General features: G+C 47.3%; 2 protein-coding genes across 2 annotated transcripts in view; both read right to left on the bottom strand.

Annotated features, from left to right (window-relative positions):
* Positions 1 to 2,198: 2,198 nt before the first annotated feature.
* Positions 2,199 to 18,778, bottom strand: part of LOC310758626 (uncharacterized protein) — a 40,174-nt gene continuing 23,594 nt past the window's right edge. The window contains exon 4 of the mRNA XM_083605398.1: positions 2,199 to 3,216. The gene's annotated coding sequence lies outside the window, so the exon portion shown is untranslated. The remainder of the gene's footprint in view (positions 3,217 to 18,778) is intronic.
* Positions 11,926 to 17,741, bottom strand: LOC310759219 (uncharacterized protein; the record flags this gene model as incomplete). The annotated part of the gene is made up of 5 exons (XM_083606163.1): positions 16,334 to 17,741; positions 16,057 to 16,138; positions 15,517 to 15,599; positions 13,890 to 14,016; positions 11,926 to 13,328 (listed from the first exon to the last, which is right to left on the bottom strand). Exons 1-5 carry the CDS (start codon positions 16,793 to 16,795, stop codon positions 11,926 to 11,928), a joined length of 2,157 nt encoding a protein of 718 aa, XP_083462289.1. The 5' UTR covers positions 16,796 to 17,741.

Here is an 18,778-nt window from a genome sequence, read left to right as displayed (position 1 = left end):
GCCTTTGGCCCGCTAAGGTAGACTGGCTCTGCCCCTGGAGGCTCCATGCAGGAAGAGCTCTGAGGAAGGTGCATCGCGCCAAGGGGGACCCATCCGGCCCAGGATCCTGCGCCCACAGTGGCACCCAGGCACCCCCAAGCAGGAGGAGAGCGCCTTTTGCCCTCTAAGGTAGACTGGCTCTGGCCCTGGAGGCTCCATGCAGGAAGAGCTCCGAGGAAGGTGCATCGCGCCAAAGGGGACCCATCCGGCCCAGGATCCTGCGCCCACAGTGGCACCCAGGCACCCCCAAGCAGGAGGAGAGCGCCTTTTGCCCTCTAAGGTAGACTGGCTCTGGCCCTGGAGGCTCCATGCAAGAAGAGCTCTGAGGAAGGTGCATCGCGCCAAAGTGGACCCCCCCCCCCCGGCCCAGGATCCTGCCATAGCTGTCAACTTTCAGATTTGAAAATAAGGGATCAGCAGCTTCCCCTGTCCCAGGGACAGTCTATGGGATATCTAACAATCAGCGATAGCAGAGGGAAATGGCGCTGGAATAAGGGAATTTCCCGCCAAAAAAGGGAAGGTCGTGGGGCGCAGGGGGTTCTGTGGTCTATAAGCCACTGAGACTTGGGCTGCCCAGCGGAAGGTCTGTGCTTCCAACCCCCATGACTGAGCTCCCCTTCCTCTGTCCCAGCTCCTGCCAACCTAGCAGTTCGAAAGCACACCAGCGCAAGTAGAGAAATAGGTACCACTGTGGTGTTTCTGTGCGCTCTGGCACTTCTCATGGTGTCCCATTGCACCAGAAGCGGTTCAGTCCTGCCGCCTAAAGCTGTCTGCGGACCAACATGGGCTCCCTCAGCCTGAAGCGAGATGGGCTCTGCACCCCAGTCGCCTTTGCCGGGACCTGACCTTCCAGGGGTCCTTGCCTCACCAAATAGGGGAAGGGAAGGTCCACATGTTGGTGTGAGCAGGAAAAGGGGGGCTGCCTCCCCTTCCCCTTTAGAGCAAGCGCCTCTGGGGCGCAAGAGGGGGGTGCTGGGTCTGCTACTGCCGCTCTCGCTACCCCTCTCCAACTTCAGCAGGAGCTGTTTATCCAGAGGGGGAAACAATCCTGGGAGGAGGCATTTTACTTCTTTATTAAATTTATATACCGCCCTATGCCCACAGGCTTTCAGGGCAATTCACAAAATAAAACCAACCACGCAATAAAACCTCCCGCCAAACACATTTTAAAAGGGCATAGGATGTCAATCAAATCAACCAAAGGCCTGGTTAAAAAGGAACATTTTTGCCCGGTGCCTAAAGGTGTGTAACAAAGGCGCTTGGGGGAACTTCCCTGGGGAGAGCATTTTTCAAATGGGGAGCCACTGCAGAGAAGGCCCCGTTCCTGTGCTGCCGCCCTCTGGACCTCTCAGAGAGGAGGGACATGAAGAAGGGCCTCAGATGATCTCAGGGTCCTGGTAGGTTCATATGGAGAGAGGCGGTCCTTGAGGAATTCCGGTCCTCAGCTGTTTAAGGCTTAATAGGTCAAAACCAGCACACTGAATTGGCAGCCAGTGCTGTCGGACCAGGATTGGTATAATATGTTCAAACCGTCTTGCTCCGGTGAGCAACCTGGCCGCTGAATTCTGCACCAGCTGCAGTTTCCGAACCGTCTTCAGAGGCAGCCCAACGTGTAACGCATTGCAGTAAGCTAACCTTGAGGTTGCCAGAGCATAAACAGCAGTAGTTAGGTGATCCCTGTCCAGACAGAGGCGTAGTTGGGCCACCAGCCGAAGCTGATGGAAGGCACTCTGGGCCACGGAGGCCACCTGAGTCTTGAGTGACAGCAAAGGATCCAGGAGGACCCCCAAGCTATGAAGCTGCTCCTTCAGAGGAAGTGTAACCCCATCAAGAGCAGGCCATCTCCCTAGAATGGTATACTAAAAATGATGAAGTTAGATCAGTGATGGGCAAGAGACTTTGGTTATAATATACAATTTTTATCATGGGAAAAGTCATGGAATGAGGATTTGAAGTTTACGGCTTGCTGTTTGTTGAAAGAAAACTATATGAAAATGATGTACTGTTGGTACGTAACCCTGCAAAAATGTATAGAACCAGCTCAAATGTATAGAACCTTTTATCATATGTGGTGGTCCTGTGGAGTGGTAAAAGCGTTTTGGGAAATGATATATACTGAGTTGAAGAAAGCGTTTAAGAAAACCTTTGTCATCATCAACATGATCAATTTTAATTTGTATACTGTCTTTCTATCTTACAATACTCCAGGCGGTTTACAACCTGAAGAAACAGAAAATGTACATCTTCTAACAATCTAATGCAATAGAAAAATGTGATAATAATACATAACTTTAAAATTGGCAGCCTGCATCAAAATAGCAACATTCAACTATTACTTAGAATAGTATAACATAATGATAACATATAAAAGTTAAACAGAAATCCACTCAACGGTTACAATAATATCTAAACTATAACGGCAAGCCACAGTACACAAAACAATACAATACACATTGAGAAGCAGAGGGTTGGGCAAGGCAGGTGGAAGGAGGCCTTGCCTGATGGAGTCTCTCCCCTCACCCTTTGTCAGAAAACCAGAGGCTTTTCTGTTATAATATGTGATGCATTACCAAAGAAAATAAGAGACTGTTTATGTACGCAACGACGGCAGAATGTTTTTGGCCCAGAGATGGAAAGAAGGTGAAGTACCGACTAAAGAAGAGCGGCAGACCAAACTGATGGAATGCGCAGAAATGGCGAGACTAAGGGGAAAGATCAGAAACCAGGAAGAACAAGTATTTTTAAAAGACTGGAATAATTTTACTGTATGCTTGAAAGACCACTGTAGACAGTTAAAATCATGGGCAGGGATACAAGGACACTTGTAATGTGAACTGAACTTTGGTTACTATGGTTACATAATAGATGGATAATGGTAAAAGATGCGGGGGGAAGGGAAAAGAGAACATCTTTAGAACTGGAACCCATGTGGGGGAAGGTCTGAAAGAACCTTGTTACTGTTTATGTTTTGGAAAGGTTACAGTTATTGTGTATAACTTTATGTAAAACCAATTTAAATTTTTTAAGAGCTGGCCATCTCCCAGCCATCTGGTCTAGGGCACCACCCACTAACTGCCTCAGTCTTATCTGGATTGAGTTTCAGTTTGACATTGAGTTTCAGACATCCACTCCACCTTCCTCCCAGGGAAGGCAAAAAGAGCAGAGACTGCTAGACTACTAAAAATGCTGAAAAACGGAGGGACACATTCCATGCTGGATGCCATCAGACGGTTGACTCATGTTCAGCTTGTGGTCCACTAAGACCATTAGACCTCTGCAATTCTATAATTCTATGTAATATTCATAGAATCATAGATTTAAGGAAGTATTTTGAGGCAGCGTGTTGGTGCTGGATAAAAAAATGGATATTATTAAAAGGTAATGAAATCCTAACGTTAGAGGGCTGGGACAAAATATATGGATGGCACGGCTACTTATTCTATGATAAAAAAGAACAACACAAAAAATTTACAAGCCACATAGTAAGAAAGGCTCTATTGGATGTCTGGGAAAGAACAAAAGGAAAAATTATTGAGAAAACTCCCCAATGGGTTTCGCCAGTGAAAGCAACTACAACATTAAAGAGTAATGTAAAAGAGACTTGGCCAACATATAAGGAAATATTAGAGGAAGCCGATGAAAATATTAAATTAAAAACTTACAAACAATTACAAACATTTAGAATAAATTGGTTACAATATTATCAATTAAAAGCAACTTATGAAAAAGACATAAAAAGGGGGGGGATTTGAAAATAAAACCTCAAAATTAGAAAAGGAAATAGTACAGAGCGATCAAAAAAATACTTGCAAAAATGTATAGACTATTAATGAAAACCACCCTAGAACAAGAGACGAAAGGGGAAAACATGTTAAAATGGGAGCACGATTTGGGATATGAGATAGATCTGGAAAGATGGAAAACTTTTCGGGAGGAAAATGTAAATTTTACTGCTTGTGATTTATTAAGGGAGAATTTCAGAAAAATGCACCACAGATGGTAGCTAACCCCTGACAGATTGTCAAAAATAAATAAAAGGAACAACGACAAATGTTGGAAATGTAACAGAACAAAAGGTACATTATATCACATGTGGTGGACATGCCCAAAGATTAAAATCTTTTGGGACATGATCCATGACGAAATAAAAAAATTGATAAGGACATCACATAAAAAAAAGGCAGAGGCATATTTATTAGGAATCTTAGATAAAGATATCCCCAAAGAGAAAATTAACTTATTTCTATACGCGACAACAGCGGCAAGAAATTTGATTGCTAGTAACTGGAAAGAGGAAAGCATCCCAACGAAAAGAGAATGGTTGGGGAAACTTTGCGAGTACCTGGAATTAGCAAAATTGACAGATATAATAAGGAGAAAATCCAAAACTATGGTTATGAAGCAATGGGAGTGTTTAAATGATTATTTACAAAATCAGGGCTCAACTACAAAAATCTGGTTGTGTTTAGAATAATCTTGTGCGTAATATAAAAAAAGATACAAAGTGAGACATTAAGGAAACCCAAAGGGAAAATATGAAGAACAGAGGCTCTGAAGAACGGATTATTAAAAACGCGTGAGGTAAACAGTGGAAGTCGTTTTTTTCTTTTCTTTTCTTTTTCTTTTTCCTTTCAAAAGAAACAATTTGTTTAAGGTAGATAAGGACAAGACGAAATTATACAATTGAATGTAAATATAGATGGGAAATGGCTATGTATTGTGAGTACTTATCTACTTAAAAAAAAAAAAAACCTATATGTCAGGGAACTGACATCGGAGCCAGAAGTGGAGGCAAGGCTCCCAAGCGATGCCGGAGAAGGGCCCAGCAGGGAGAGAGGGAACTCATCAGCTGGGAAAGGAAATCAGCGTAACACCAGGGATAAAGGGGGGCGGATGGGGGAATCGGAGAGGGGGCTCCAGGACTCTTCGCCGGAGACCAGCGGGGAGAGCACAGGTCCTCCGCTACCCACACCCACCCTGTGCAGAAGACTTCCGCGCAGGGAAAGTAGACGTAGACTTGGTGTCAAAGAACTTCTTTGCTGGAAGAAGTTCAAGAAACGCCCACTGACGGATTCTGCTAGCGACTGAAACAGCCACGAAGTGAAGGGCTGTCCAGCCAGGAAAAGGTTTAACCAGGCAACCTAGCCAGGAGTGGCGGCAACTTACGCACGAGCAACCCCATATAACCATTACAGCAATCCGTCAGTCCCTGACGTTGCTTGTGCACAGCGACAGGCAGGCAGCACCATGAGCCAAACCGGAGGAGCCGGCGCCACGGAGCAAGCAGCTGGAGTGCAAAATCTGGTGGAGAGGAACCGAGATTTGGAACAGCATGTGGCCCTGTTGACGGCGCGGCTAGACGAAAGGCGGAATCAGGATGCACAGGTCAGACCCACCCCTGTCGCAAGGAAGGTACCGGGACTGGTGCACAAGTTTGGGGGGAAGCCCCAGGACTATAACTCGTTCCGAACGGAAATAGAGTACGCTTTGGAACTGCAGCATAATGACTTTGCTGATGATGGGGAAAGGGTAGCCTATATTGTCGGGCATCTACAGGATGGGGCCCGGGAATGGATCAGGCCCCTAATGGCGACGCAAAATGCTGCCTTGAAGGACCATAGGAAATTTTTTGGAGCGATGGATGCAATGTATTCCAGTGAAGTGGAGCGAAATGTGACTCGACGGGAATTGATGGGGTGCAAGCAGGGGAGCCAATCAGTTAGAGACTACTGGTCGCGTTTTGCGATGCTGATCCACCGGCTCGGGTGGGATCTGGACTCTGAACCCATTCAAATGTTGTTTGAGGAGGGGTTGTCCCCAACGGTGAAGGACGAGCTTTCCCGCGCGCCCCGCCCGCAGTCGATGGATCAGCTGACCAAGGCTGTGCTTGCAATAGGAGTAATACAGGAAGCGCGGGCTCAGGAGAAGCGCGAAGGGAGAGGGGAACGTTGCCATGACTACCGCATTCCTGAAATGCCGAGGCAGCCTTCCCAGCCGGCTGAGCCAATGGAAATAGATGGCGCGCGCGCGCGCGAGGTTTCAAACTCCAGTGAAGGTCGCAAGAGGGAGGGAAAGGATTGGAAAACCACCAAGAAGTGTTTCCTCTGCCAACGGCCAGGACATTTTGCCAGGGTCTGCCCTCAAAGAAAGGCATGGCAAGGGATGGTGGGAGATGCTGGCTGTGAGGAGGAGGGGGAAAAGGGGCAGGCGCAGGGAAACGCCAATGCTTGGCTGCCAATCAGCGGGCACAGCAGCCAGGCCAGCAACCAATAGAAGTGCCCCAGCCAGACCCCCCCAAGGCAGCTATAGCCATAGAAGTGGTGCTAGAACTCCCGAATGGGCACCCAGTTAAGGTGAAGGGGCTGCTAGATTCAGGCAGCTCCTGCAATTTCTTCAGCAAGAACTTCGCTCTGGAGCACCAACTCCACCTGCTGCCCCTGGATTTTCCCTTGCAAGTGACCACCATCGATGGCAGAGAACTTCTGGGAGGGGAAGTGACGCACCAGACCCCACCAATGAGAATGAGGGTTTCCAGGCACACAGAGACCATTGCCTTTCACGTAGCCACACTGGCAGGACCCCCACACTGGCAGGGGAAATTTTTTACCAAGCTGGACCTCAGGGGAGCGTACAATTTGATTAGGATGAGGGAGGGGGACGAATGGAAAACCACCATGTTCACCCCCCTGGGGGCCTTTGAGTACTTAGTTATGCCATTTGGATTACAGTCAGGCTCCGCCTGTTTTCAAGCTTTCATGCACCACGTGTTGGGGCCCCTGCTGTACAAGAACTGCGTAGCCTTTTTGGACGACGTCTTAATCTATTCGGACAATGAGAAACAACATGTCAGAGACGTCAGGGAAGTGCTAAAGAGACTGCAGAAGCACCAGTTGTGGGTCAAACTGGAAAAATGCCAATTTCACGCCAGTCGAGTTTCTGGGGTACAAGTTGTCAGACAAGGGCCTAGCTATGGACCCCAGCAAGGTGCAGGCAGTGCTGGAATGGAAGACCCCCAAAACCCGGAAGGACGTGCAGAGGTTCCTAGGGTTCAGCAACTTCTACCGGAAGTTCATCAAGAACTTCGCCCACTTGACAGTGCCCATCACAGATTGTCTCATAGCAAAAAGAAGTTCGTCTGGACAGAAAGTGCCCAGCAATCCTTTGAAAGGCTGAAGAAGGCGTTCGCTTCGGAAGAGCAGCTCCTGCACGTGGATCTGCAGAAGCCAATGAAGCTGGAGACCGACGCGTCAGACCGGGCCATCGGAGCGGTACTATTGCAGCCAGGGGCCCAGCAGGGCTGGAGGCCGCGTGCCTTTTTCTCGAGGAAGCTGAGCAAGTCGGAGCAAAACTACATGGTGTATGACCGCGAACTGCTTGCAATTTATGCAGCATTTCAACGACGGAGACATCTGCTAATAGGGGCGCAGCACAAGATCCAGGTTTGTACGGATCACAAGAACTTGGAATACTGGAGGACTGTGCGAGTACTCAACCAGAGACAGGTTCGATGGGCACAGGAGTTCTCCAAGTTTTTCTTCGAGATCCGGTACGTGCCGGGAGAGGAAAACGTAAGAGCAGATGCTCTCTCCCGGAAGCCGGAGTACATGGAAGGAGAGGGACCGCCAGAAGTCAGACACGTGTTCCCCGAGAACCGATGGGTGTGTGGGGGAGTGTTGGTTGGGAAACGAGAACTAGCCGGGCTTACTAGAAAAGACGAATTCGCTCAAACAAAAATCGGGGAACTCCGGGACGGAAGGGAAAACCATGGAGGGTTTGAGGAAAAGGAAGGGCTACTGTACTACAAGGGAGAGCTGTACGTACCGGGGGAGACCTTGAGGGGAAGGGTACTCAAACAACTCCATGACAACCCAACAGCGGGGCATTTTGGTCAACACAAAACCATGGTGCTTGTCACCAGGCAGTTCTGGTGGCCAAGGGTGAGGGAATGTACGGGAATATGTGCGGGGGTGCGACCGCTGCCAGAGGGCAAAGGGGGAGAGGGCGGCCCCTGCAGGGTTACTGGAACCCTTACCCACGCCGGGAAGACCTGGGAGGTGGTATCCATAGATTTTATGACAGATTTGCCCAAGTCAAGGGGGAAGACAGCAGTCATGGTAGTAGTCGACCTGCTAACAAAAATGTGCCATTTCATCGCTTGCTCGCATGCGGTAACGGCAGAGAAAACAGCCAGGTTGTTTGTAGATCACATCTTCAGGCTGCATGGGCTCCCTTGAGGGTTGTCTCGGATCGCGGGAAACAATTTACTTCCTGGTTCTGGAGGAAGCTCATGAGCTTGTTGCAGGTCGAGGTGGGCTTCTCGACAGCGAGACCCGGAAACCAATGGACAAGCAGAAAGAGCGAACAGTATACTCCAGCAATACCTACGCTGCTACGTCAGCGAGAGACAGAACGATTGGGTAGAGAAACTAGCGCTGGCCGAATTTGCGTACAATAACGCTGAACATGTGTCCACGGGAATGAGCCCGTTCATGGCCAATTATGGGTGTCACCCCAGGGCCTTCCCGGGGAGGGGGGAGGAAGGGTGGAGCGTACCTGCGGCAGAGCAGTTTGTGGAAGAAATGGAGGCCTTGCACCAGCAACTTAAGATGAACTTGGAACGGGCCAAGGAAATTTACAAGAGGCAGGCAGACAAGCACCGTCGGGAAGGGGAGACCATACGGGTGGGAGACCGGGTGTGGTTGTCAACCCAAGGGTTACCTTTTAAGGGAGGGTGCAAGAAGTTGCGGCCAAGGCGGCTGGGACCTTTTTTTTTTAAAATAAGATATTTATTAAGATTTTTTAAAGTATTACAATAAAGTGAAAAAGAAAAAAACAGATAAATAACAAAAATACAGAATAAAAATAATTAAAAACACATAAATTTTCAATTGCTTATTTTCCTTTAACTTGTTTCCTGGACCTCCTCGTACCTCCCTTTTTTGTATTCCACCACAAATTGTTGGTTCAGCAAATCCTTACCATTATATTATTATCTATTTATAATCCTTTTTTTTTCATATTCTCTTAAAGCATTACAGCTGCAAACCACTTAATTTCAATCCAACATCATTCTAACATTCATTAATTTTACAATATTTCTGTAGATAGTCTTTAAATTTCTTCCAATCTTCTTCCACCGACTCTTCTCCCTGGTCTCGGATTCTGCCAGCCATTTCTGCCAATCCCATATAGTCCATCACCTTCATCTGCCATTCTTCCAAAGTGGGTAGATCTTGTGTCTTCCAATACTTTGCAATAAGTATTCTTGCTGCTGTTGTAGCGTACTCCTTTTGAGGTAACACAGCAGGTGAACCCCGTGGCATTCAAGCTCAAGTTGCCGGACAGCATGAAAATACACCCAGTGTTCCATAGGTCCCTACTCTCACCGTACAGGGAGGGGCGGGAATTCCCAGGGCGAGAGGGAGAAGTCACCACCTACCCGCAGGTAGAGGAGAGGGAACACCACAACCGAGCCATGGAAATACTCGATTCAAGATGGCGAGGGCGCCAGGTGGAGTACTTGGTAGCTTGGGAGGGAGAACCCGAGTCAGAAAACACGTGGGTCCCCGCGGAGGCTATCAATGATGGGTATCTTATGGAGGAGTTCCACAGCCTGTTCCCAGATAAACCCAAACCACTAGCGAGATTCTGGGAGGCGCAATTTGGAACCACAGATGATGAATAGGATTTTGTGGGTTTTCCTGCCTCCGAAGAGGAGGGAGGAGAGGCGTCAGAGGAAGAAGAATCGGACTGGGAGGGCCACCCCGCGGGAAGAGATCGGAGCGGGTGGGAAGCGGAGTTTGAATCCTCAGAGGATGGCGACAGCTCCTTCCGGGGATTCCCCGCATCGTCGGCCGAGGAAAGGGACGAAGTTGGGTCAAAAGGTCGGGCCAGGGGTGGAGGGGGTCCTGGGGGGGAGGTGGATGTCAGGGAACTGACATCGGAGCCAGAAGTGGAGGCAAGGCTCCCAAGCGATGCCGGAGAAGGGCCCAGCAGGGAGAGAGGGAACTCATCAGCTGGGGAAGGAAATCAGCGTAACACCAGGGATAAAGGGGGGCGGATGGGGGAATCGGAGAGGGGGCTCCAGGACTCTTTGCCGGAGACCAGCGGGGAGAGCACAGGTCCTCCGCTACCCACACCCACCCTGCGCAGAAGACTTCCGCGCAGGGAAAGTAGGCGTAGACTTGGCGTCAAAGAACTTCTTTGCTGGAAGAAGTTCAAGAAACGCCCACTGACGGATTCTGCTAGCGACTGAACAGCCACGAAGTGAAGGGCTGTCCAGCCAGGAAAAGGTTTAACCAGGCAACCTAGCCAGGAGTGGCGGCAACTTACGCACGAGCAACCCCATATAACCATTACAATATATGACCTGTTTTTTTTTACTTTTTTATTCTCCTTTTGTTCCCTTTTTCTTTATTCTGATATCTTACATTTCATTTCACTGTGTTATCATGAATAGCATTTTACAGAGGTATAAATAACTGTAAATATGAAAAGAGACAAAATATTCTCTAATTGCTTTTCCTTGGATAGATGTATTTGTTTTTCTCTTTTGTATTTTCTTTTGTCGTGATTATGTATGTATTTTAACTCGTATTGAATAAAAATTTATTAAAAGTTTAAAAAAAAATACAATTCTATGATTCTATGTAAAACACCACGTTTGCCAGCAGCATATGTGAAAAGGATCTAAGGCTCTTAGGACACCAAAAGCTTAACGTGAGTCAACAAGGTGAGTCAGTAGCAAAATAAGCTAATGCTATTTCAGGCTATCTCAACAGACGTCTAATGTCCAGGTCATGGGAAGTAATACTATGTTCCCGTCTGCCTTGGTCAGACCACACCTGGAGTCCTGTGCTCAATTCTGGATGTCACAATCAAAGGAGGATATTGAGAAGTTGGAATCTGTGCAGAGAAGAGTGACCAATATAATCAAGCATTTGGAAAGCAAGCCTTTTAAGGAACGAGAGAAGGAGCTGGGTAGGCTTAGCCCAGAAAAGAGGAGATTGAGAGGACATAGGAGACCCATCTTCAAATACCATGATTCTCCCTGCTGTGAGTTCCTTGATGGTAAGTGAGACTTTTCTTCCATTTGAAGCTCTTTCCACATTCCAAGCACTGATATGGTCTCTCCTCACGGTGAATTGTTTGATGGGAAGTAAGGGTATCCTTCTGACTGAAGCTCTTTCCACATTCCAAGCATTGATATGGTTTCTCCCCTGTACGAATTCTTTGATGGGAAGTGAGACTATTCTGTCGACTAAAGCTCTTCCCTCATTCTAAGCACTGATATGGTTTCTCCACTCGGTGAATTCTTTCATGTGAAGTAAGGGTATCCTTCCGACTAAAATTCTTCCCACATTCCAAGCACTGATATGGTTTCTCCCCTGTATGAATTCTTTGATGGGGTATGAGATGGTCCTTCCGACTGAAGCTCTTCCCACATTCTAAGCACTGATATGGTTTCTCCTCTATATGAATTCTTTGATGGGAAGTGAGTCTATCCTTGCGACTAAAGTTCTTCCCACATTCCAAGCACTGATATGGTTTCTCCCCTGTATGAATTCTTTGATGGGAAGTGAGACTATTTTTGCGATTAAAGCTTTTCCCACATTCTAAGCACTGATGGGGTTTCTCCCCTGTATGACTTCTTTGATGGGCTGTGAGATTATGCTTTTGACTGAAGCTCTTTCCACATTCCAAGCACTGATATGGTTTCTCCCCTGTATGAATTCTTTGATGATCTGTGAGCTTAGCTTTCCGCCTGAAGCCCTTTCCACATTCCAAGCACTTATAGGGTTTCCCCCCTGTATGAATTCTTTGATGGGAAGTGAGCTGGCAGCCCTTAATGAAGCCCCTTCCACATTCAAAGCATTTATATGGCTTCTACTCTATATGAATTCTTTGATGGGAAGTAAGTCTATCCTTGCGACTAAAGCTCTTTCCACACTCCAAGCATTTATAGGGTTCATACCTTGTATGCCTTCTTTGATGGCAAGTCAGACTTCTCTTCCTACTGAAGCTCTTTCCACATTCCAAGCACTGATATAGTTTCTCCCCTGTATGAATTATTTGATGATCTGTGAGCTTAGCTTTCTGCCTGAAGCTCTTTCCACATTCCAAGCACTGATACGGTTTCTCCCCTGTATGAATTCTTTGATGGGAAGTGAGACCCAGCCTGTGACTGAAGCTCTTTCCACATTCCAAGCACTGATACGGTTTCTCCCCTGTATGAATTCTTTGATGGGAAGTGAAACCATTCTTGCTAGTGAAGCTCTTCCCACATTCTAAGCACTGATGGGGTATCTCCCCAGTGTGAATTGTTTGATGGGAAGTGAGCTGGCAGCCCCTAACGAAGCCCCTTCCACATTCAAAGCATTTATATGGTTTCTCTCCTCTGTGAATTCTTTCATGTGAAGTAAGGGTACCCTTCCGACTAAAATTCTTTCCACATTCCAAGCACTGATATGGTTTCTCCCCTGTATGAATACTTTGATGGGATATGAGACAGTCCTTCCGACTGAAGCTCTTCCCACATTCTAAGCACTGATATGGTTTCTCCCCTGTATGAATACTTTGATGGGATATGAGATGGTCCTTCCGACTGAAGCTCTTCCCACATTCCAAGCACTGATATAGTTTCTCCCCTGTATGAATACTTTGATGGGAAGTGAGATGGACCCTTTTCCTGAAGCCCCTTCCACATTCAAAGCATTTATATGGCTTCTCCCCTATATGAATCCTTTGATGGTATATGAGACGGTCCTTCCAACTGAAGCTCTTCCCACACTCCAAGCACTGATATGGTCTCTCCCGACTGTGAATTGCTTGATGATAAGTGAGATGTCTCTTCAGTTTGAAGCTCTTTTCACATTCCAAGCACTTGTATGGTTTCTCCCCTGTATGACTTCTTTGATGGCATATGAGATGGTCCTTCCGACTGAAGCTCTTCCCACATTCTAAGCACTGATATGGTTTCTCCCCTGTATGAATACTTTGATGGGATATGAGATGGTCCTTCCGACTGAAGCTCTTCCCACATTCCAAACACTGATGGGGTTTCTCCCTGCTGTGAGTTCTTTTAGGGAAAGTGAGAAATGTCTTCTGACGAACCGTCTTCCCATCTTCCAAGTACCGATAACGATTTTTCCCAATAGGATATATTTTATGGGAAGTAGAATGGGAGCTCAGACTATAACTCTCTCCACACTCCAAATATTTATACAACTTCCCCACTGTGTGAATGTTGTCACGGTTCCCCTTGTTCATAATTTCCAATCCATCAGCACCTGCATCAAAGAGAGAAACTGATTAGAGCCTCAGTAAGAAATGGAGCCCCAAATTATGGAAGACTGCTAATGAAAGTTTGTGATAGATGAAGAACGTAAGGAAGTTAGATCTGAGGTCTTACTACAGGGTTCACTGCCTTTGTTGACTGATAATGACACACAGATTGATGGGAACCTGAGATTCAAACAGCCTGGCATCTTCCGGAAAAGATCTTGTTTGGCCTAATCATGGAATCTCCTCCATCTGCAAGGCCAGTTGTCTCTTTGGTCAACCAGAAAGTGACAGAAGCAAAAGCAGAAAACCTCACAGAAGCTGCTACTTCTGCCAACACATGGAAGGTTACATTCAAGAAGGTCTGGGCAGCTCAGACCAGCCTGGTCATGGTTTAAAAAGGCATATGTGGGGCAAGAATATTTGCAGACAAAACAGTAGATTCAAGGTGAGCTGTGGGGAAGGAGAATCCCAGATGCTGTCAAGCGCCATCAAAATATTGCAGGATTCTCACAGGGGTGGGTGGGTGTATTTCAAAACATATATTAAAGTCCAGCAGGAATCCTTACTGAGAGAATCCACAATCCTACGATTCTCCTCCATGACTTCCTTATGCAGAGCTCTCTGGTCAGGATCCAGCAACGCCCACTCCTCCTCGGTGAAATACACAGCGACATCTTCAAAGCACAGAGGACCCTGAAGGAAAAGGAAAAAGGTCCTCTTCTGAGACAGCATAAAGATTATCTACTACACATTGCTCAGTTGTTTTCTGCCCATTCCTTGTTGTGTTCTTTTAATGGGATTATTTTGCTGCACGTTTTAGGTCTGGATGCCTATTTTAGCATTTCAGTGGATTTATTTTACTGTGCATTCTAATGATGGGTATTAATCTTTGTGTGAATGGGTGGAACTCCGCATGCTGTTCTTCAAATTATTCTGTCTGTGGAAGTATTCCTGTCTGCCAGACAGAACGCTCCCTTCTCTACTCCCGCTGTGCGATGCTTGGGGGGCGATGGGACCCTCCCTCTGCCCTACAGCCAACTTCAAGGGGCTCATGGGGGCACAGAGAGGGGGAGGAGGGGGATTCCCCTTCTACAGCTGATGGGGCTGCTGAGGTGAATCCCAGCCACTGTTTGTTATGGCTTCTCAACTTCTTGGAAGCTTCTCAACTGCTTAGAAGCCTGATTAGATCAATATAGAAATATAACTGCAGCTACTGATAAATCATAAAAATAGTGACATTCCGAAGCCCAGCTAAGGAGAGATGGCTGTTCATTCCTGTCAGCACATAAACCTTCTTGAATGGCATTGTCCATCTTTGTGTTAATGTTGTGTCGAGTATTGTTTATATATTGAATTGTATTGTTTTTTCTTTCTTTTGCTTTTGCTTTTTTTTTTCTTTTCTTTTCTCCTTTTTGTAAGGTTTAAAAGTAATAAATATTATTTTATAAAAAAGGTAGGAGGGGAATCCCCTTGTACAGCTGATGGGGCTGCTGAGGTGAATCCTGGCCACTGTTTGCTATGGCTTCTCAACTGCTTAAAAGCCTGATTAGATTTTGGCATCTAACGATCACTATAGAAATATAACTGCAGCTAATGATAAATCATAAAAATAGTGACATTCCGAAGCCCAGTTAAGGAGAGATGGCTGTTCATTCCTGTCAGCACATAAACCTTCTTGAATGGCATTGTCCATCTTTGTGTTAATGTTGTGTCGAGTATTGTTTATATATTGAATTGTATTGTTTTTTCTTTCTTTTGCTTTTGCTTTTTTCTTTTCTTTTCTTTTCTCCTTTTTGTAAGGTTTAAAAGTAATAAATATTATTTTATAAAAAAGGTAGGAGGGGAATCCCCTTGTACAGCTGATGGGGCTGCTGAGGTGAATCCTGGCCACTGTTTGCTATGGCTTCTCAACTGCTTAAAAGCCTGATTAGATTTTGGCATCTAACGATCACTATAGAAATATAACTGCAGCTAATGATAAATCATAAAAATAGTGACATTCCGAAGCCCAGTTAAGGAGAGATGGCTGTTCATTCCTGTCAGTACATAGAGTTTCTCGAATGGCATTGTCCATCTTTGTTCAGGACAGAGGCTTTGACAGAAGCCAAGAGGAGGAGAAATTCTTTCCGGCCCAGAAGCTCCCTGGCTGCCCCACTCCTCTGACTCTTTCCCCACAAAGCTCTTTCCCCATACCAGATCTGTTTCCACAGCTGCTGCTTCTCCTCCGTTCTCATGAAAAGATGGATGAGGAGGTCTGGGGGGCATCCATCTCTCACCTGCAAAAGACAAAAGTCAATGGCAAGCCATCAGCTCCTGCGTCTCTCACTTCTTCAGATACACTGAAACAGAAGTCTCTTTCAGAAGTCTGTTTCAGTGTAACTGAAGAAGTGTGCATGCACATGAAAGCTCATACCAATAACAAACTTAGTTGGTCTCTAAGGTGATACTGGAAGGGATTTTTTTATTTTGTTTCATCTACGGCAGACCAACACGGCTACCTACCTATAACTAGAGGTTCGGCACTTGGAGATAAGTGCCATAGATGTGCCATGGAAAAGGTCTTGCTTGTTGAGTGCATTTTGACATTGTACCCATTTCAAATTTTTGTTCTTCAAAATACATCTGCCCTCCTTTGGGCTTTTGGTCCCAAGTGCCTCCCCCCCAAATGTGAACAGAACCCAAAGATTAGTTTCAAGATCCATAGAATAAGAAGAAAGACGAGTTCCTCCTTACCCAGTGGCCTCCCTCTGGCGTCCAACGGAGTCTTTTCTGCCTCACAGGAATCCAGGCCCATTTCCGCAAAGAGACCCTTTTCCTAAAAGAGTAACAAGGATTTAAAACAGAGAATGGGGAGAAGGATTAGAAAAGGAAAGATCGGAGCAAACACTTTAGGGGAGCAGATCTCATCCCTTGCTTCTCCAAAGAGGGCGAGCCGTTAGGAGAGCATCTTGGAAGGCTCCCTGTCTTGCCTGGAGCCCCTTGGGAGTTTCCGGCGGAAAGTCTCTCTCACCTGCTGCTCTGCTTGCTTTCTCTCCTCTGCCTGACTCAGGAGGAAACCTTCAGCCAGGGCTACAGCCTGGGAACTGGTCTCCGCTCCACATTCCCTCACCCAGCTCTCCATCTCCAGCGGAAGGACAGCCAGGAACTGCTCCAAGATCACCAGGTCCAGCACCTGAGCTTTCGTATGACTTTCTGGCTTCAGCCACTGACAGTCAAGGTGGTGGAGTCGGCCGCAAGCCTCTCGGGGTCCTTTGGTCTCCTGAGAGCCGGACTGTGTCAACTGCTGGCTCTGCACCTCTGAGCAGAGGGTGTCCTCCTCACCTGGGATCTTCTGCTCTGAGTTTTCCCATAATCTCCCACTGCTCCCAGCTTGGAGGGCAGGGCCTCCTCCCGCTTCAGGGTCAGCTGAGTCTTGCTCATCCATCTGGGCTCTCATGAAGCCTCCAAGAGATCGGAAGGAATCCTTTTGCATTCTGCCAAGTTCTGATGGTCCGATTTAGAGGTACTAGCAAAGCCTACAAAGCAAACATATTGGTCTGTTATCAGACTGATACTTGGTCAGGAGAAGAGAAATGTTTCCTGAGCAAGCGTGGCTGAGTCTTGCTAGGAGCCAGGGCTGGACTGCACTATATCCCTGACTGAACTTTCATCCAAGGTACTGAAGGAGCTTGGGGATGTAAGCTCAGAGCCTTCATCTAGAGCTCTGAGGATTCTTGGAGAACAGGAGAGGTTCCTGCAGACTGGAGGGGGGCAAATGTTGTCCCCATCTTCAAAAACAGGAAAAACTACCGACCGGTGAGCTTGAGATTGATACCAGGCAACCAGGGAAGGTCCTAGAACAGATAATTAAACCGTCAGTCTGTGAGGACTGAGAAAAGGATGCTGTGATTACTAAGACCCAGCAGGGGTTTCTCGAAATGAAGTCATGCCAGACCCATCTGGCAGCACCCAGATTATTGGCGGGGCTGCCTTTCTTTATTAATGGCATTTCTATCCCACCTCACTGAGTCCCCACAACAATGGGGCTCCGTTCAAGGTGCTGACATGAGGGGTTCACTTGGACCCCAATCTCTGAAGAGCCTCTGGAGCAGAGCCCACCGCTAAGCACCAACTGTTATGTCACAGACTCACTCATTATCGTTGCCCCACCAAATTTCTACCGTTTGCCACAGGCTGTCGGGGGTGCGGGTCTTGTGTGAGGGAAAACCTAGTGATTTGCAGTCTGAAGCAGGAGTTGGTCAAACCAGAAAAGCTTTTTTTTAACACAAAAAGTTGGTGAGAGAAAGTTGGGTCAGGAGAGGCATTCTTTCAGGCAGAAGTTAAGTTATTATTAAACTAAACAGAAAGCTGTCACAGGCCTAAACAGAGTAGTACATGTTGAATGGTCTCTTTAAATTTGAATGTTCATTATTGTTCCACAATATTGTTTCGTCCTTGACCCGGTTCTCTGAGCAATGCCACTGCAGAGGTCTTTCCAAATAAGATTACCGACCTCGGGATCCCCTTCTCCTTCGGGAAGACCTCTCCCCTCCTGACGGATTGTTAGAAGGGACCTTTTCGTCCTTGACCCGACACTCTTAGGTCTTTCCAAATAATATTACCGACCTCGGGGTCCCCTTCTCCTTCGGGAAGACCTCTCCCCTCCAGACGGGAAGGAGACCCCGGTCAGAGCATAGCTGTCAACCTTTCCTTTTTTTGCAGGAAATTCCCTGATTCCAGCGCCGCTTCCCGCTGCGATCCCGGATTGTTAGATATCCCGTCGACTGTCCCCGGGACAGGGGAGGCTGCGGATCCCTTCTTTTCCAATCTGAAAGTGGACAGCTCTGGTTCAGAGGGTCTTCTCACGGCTTCTCCCTCTCCTGCCCCAGACTCAGCCCCCCATGTGCCGCCCGTCTGTCCATCCGTCTGCCTGTCTGCCTGCCTTCCCCAGAGGCTCCAGCGGCTCTTCCTCTGGCCAGAGACCAGATTCTCCTCAGAGAGGATGGAGGCTCCATCCAGAGCCACTTCTCCTCCCTCAGTCCAGGCCTCTCCGGATCCCTCTTTCTGCCCCCTTTCCAAAGGAGCCCTGTCTCACTTTAAGGCCCTCTTTGGGGAAGCTTCGCTTTTCAGGGTCGACGTTTTACTATGGCTTTATATGTGCTGGAAGCTGCCCAGAGTGGCTGGGGGAGCCCAGCCGGATGGGAGGGGTATAAATGATAAAATAATCATAATAATGATCAATAATTTGCTCTTCTCTGTCCCTGACTAAAAACTCCCTCAGAAACGGCTCCTTTTATTTTCCCGCCCAAAGTGCTGGCTCCGCCCCCTTTGACTGGCTGGGCAGCCAATCAGAGAGAGAGAGAGAGGCTCCGGCCCCTGGTGGCCTTTCGGAGGAACTGCACCCCCACTCCGGCCTGGCTCTGCTGTCAATCACAGGCTCCTCCCGCCTTCACCCAGAGACTTCAGATGGAAGAGG

The sequence above is a fragment of the Podarcis filfolensis genome, assembly GCF_964270895.1.
Source record: "Podarcis filfolensis genome assembly, chromosome: 3".
In the NCBI taxonomy this organism is placed as follows: domain Eukaryota; kingdom Metazoa; phylum Chordata; class Lepidosauria; order Squamata; family Lacertidae; genus Podarcis; species Podarcis filfolensis.
Note: the sequence above shows the minus strand (reverse complement) of the source record. Positions and strands in the feature narration are given on the sequence as shown.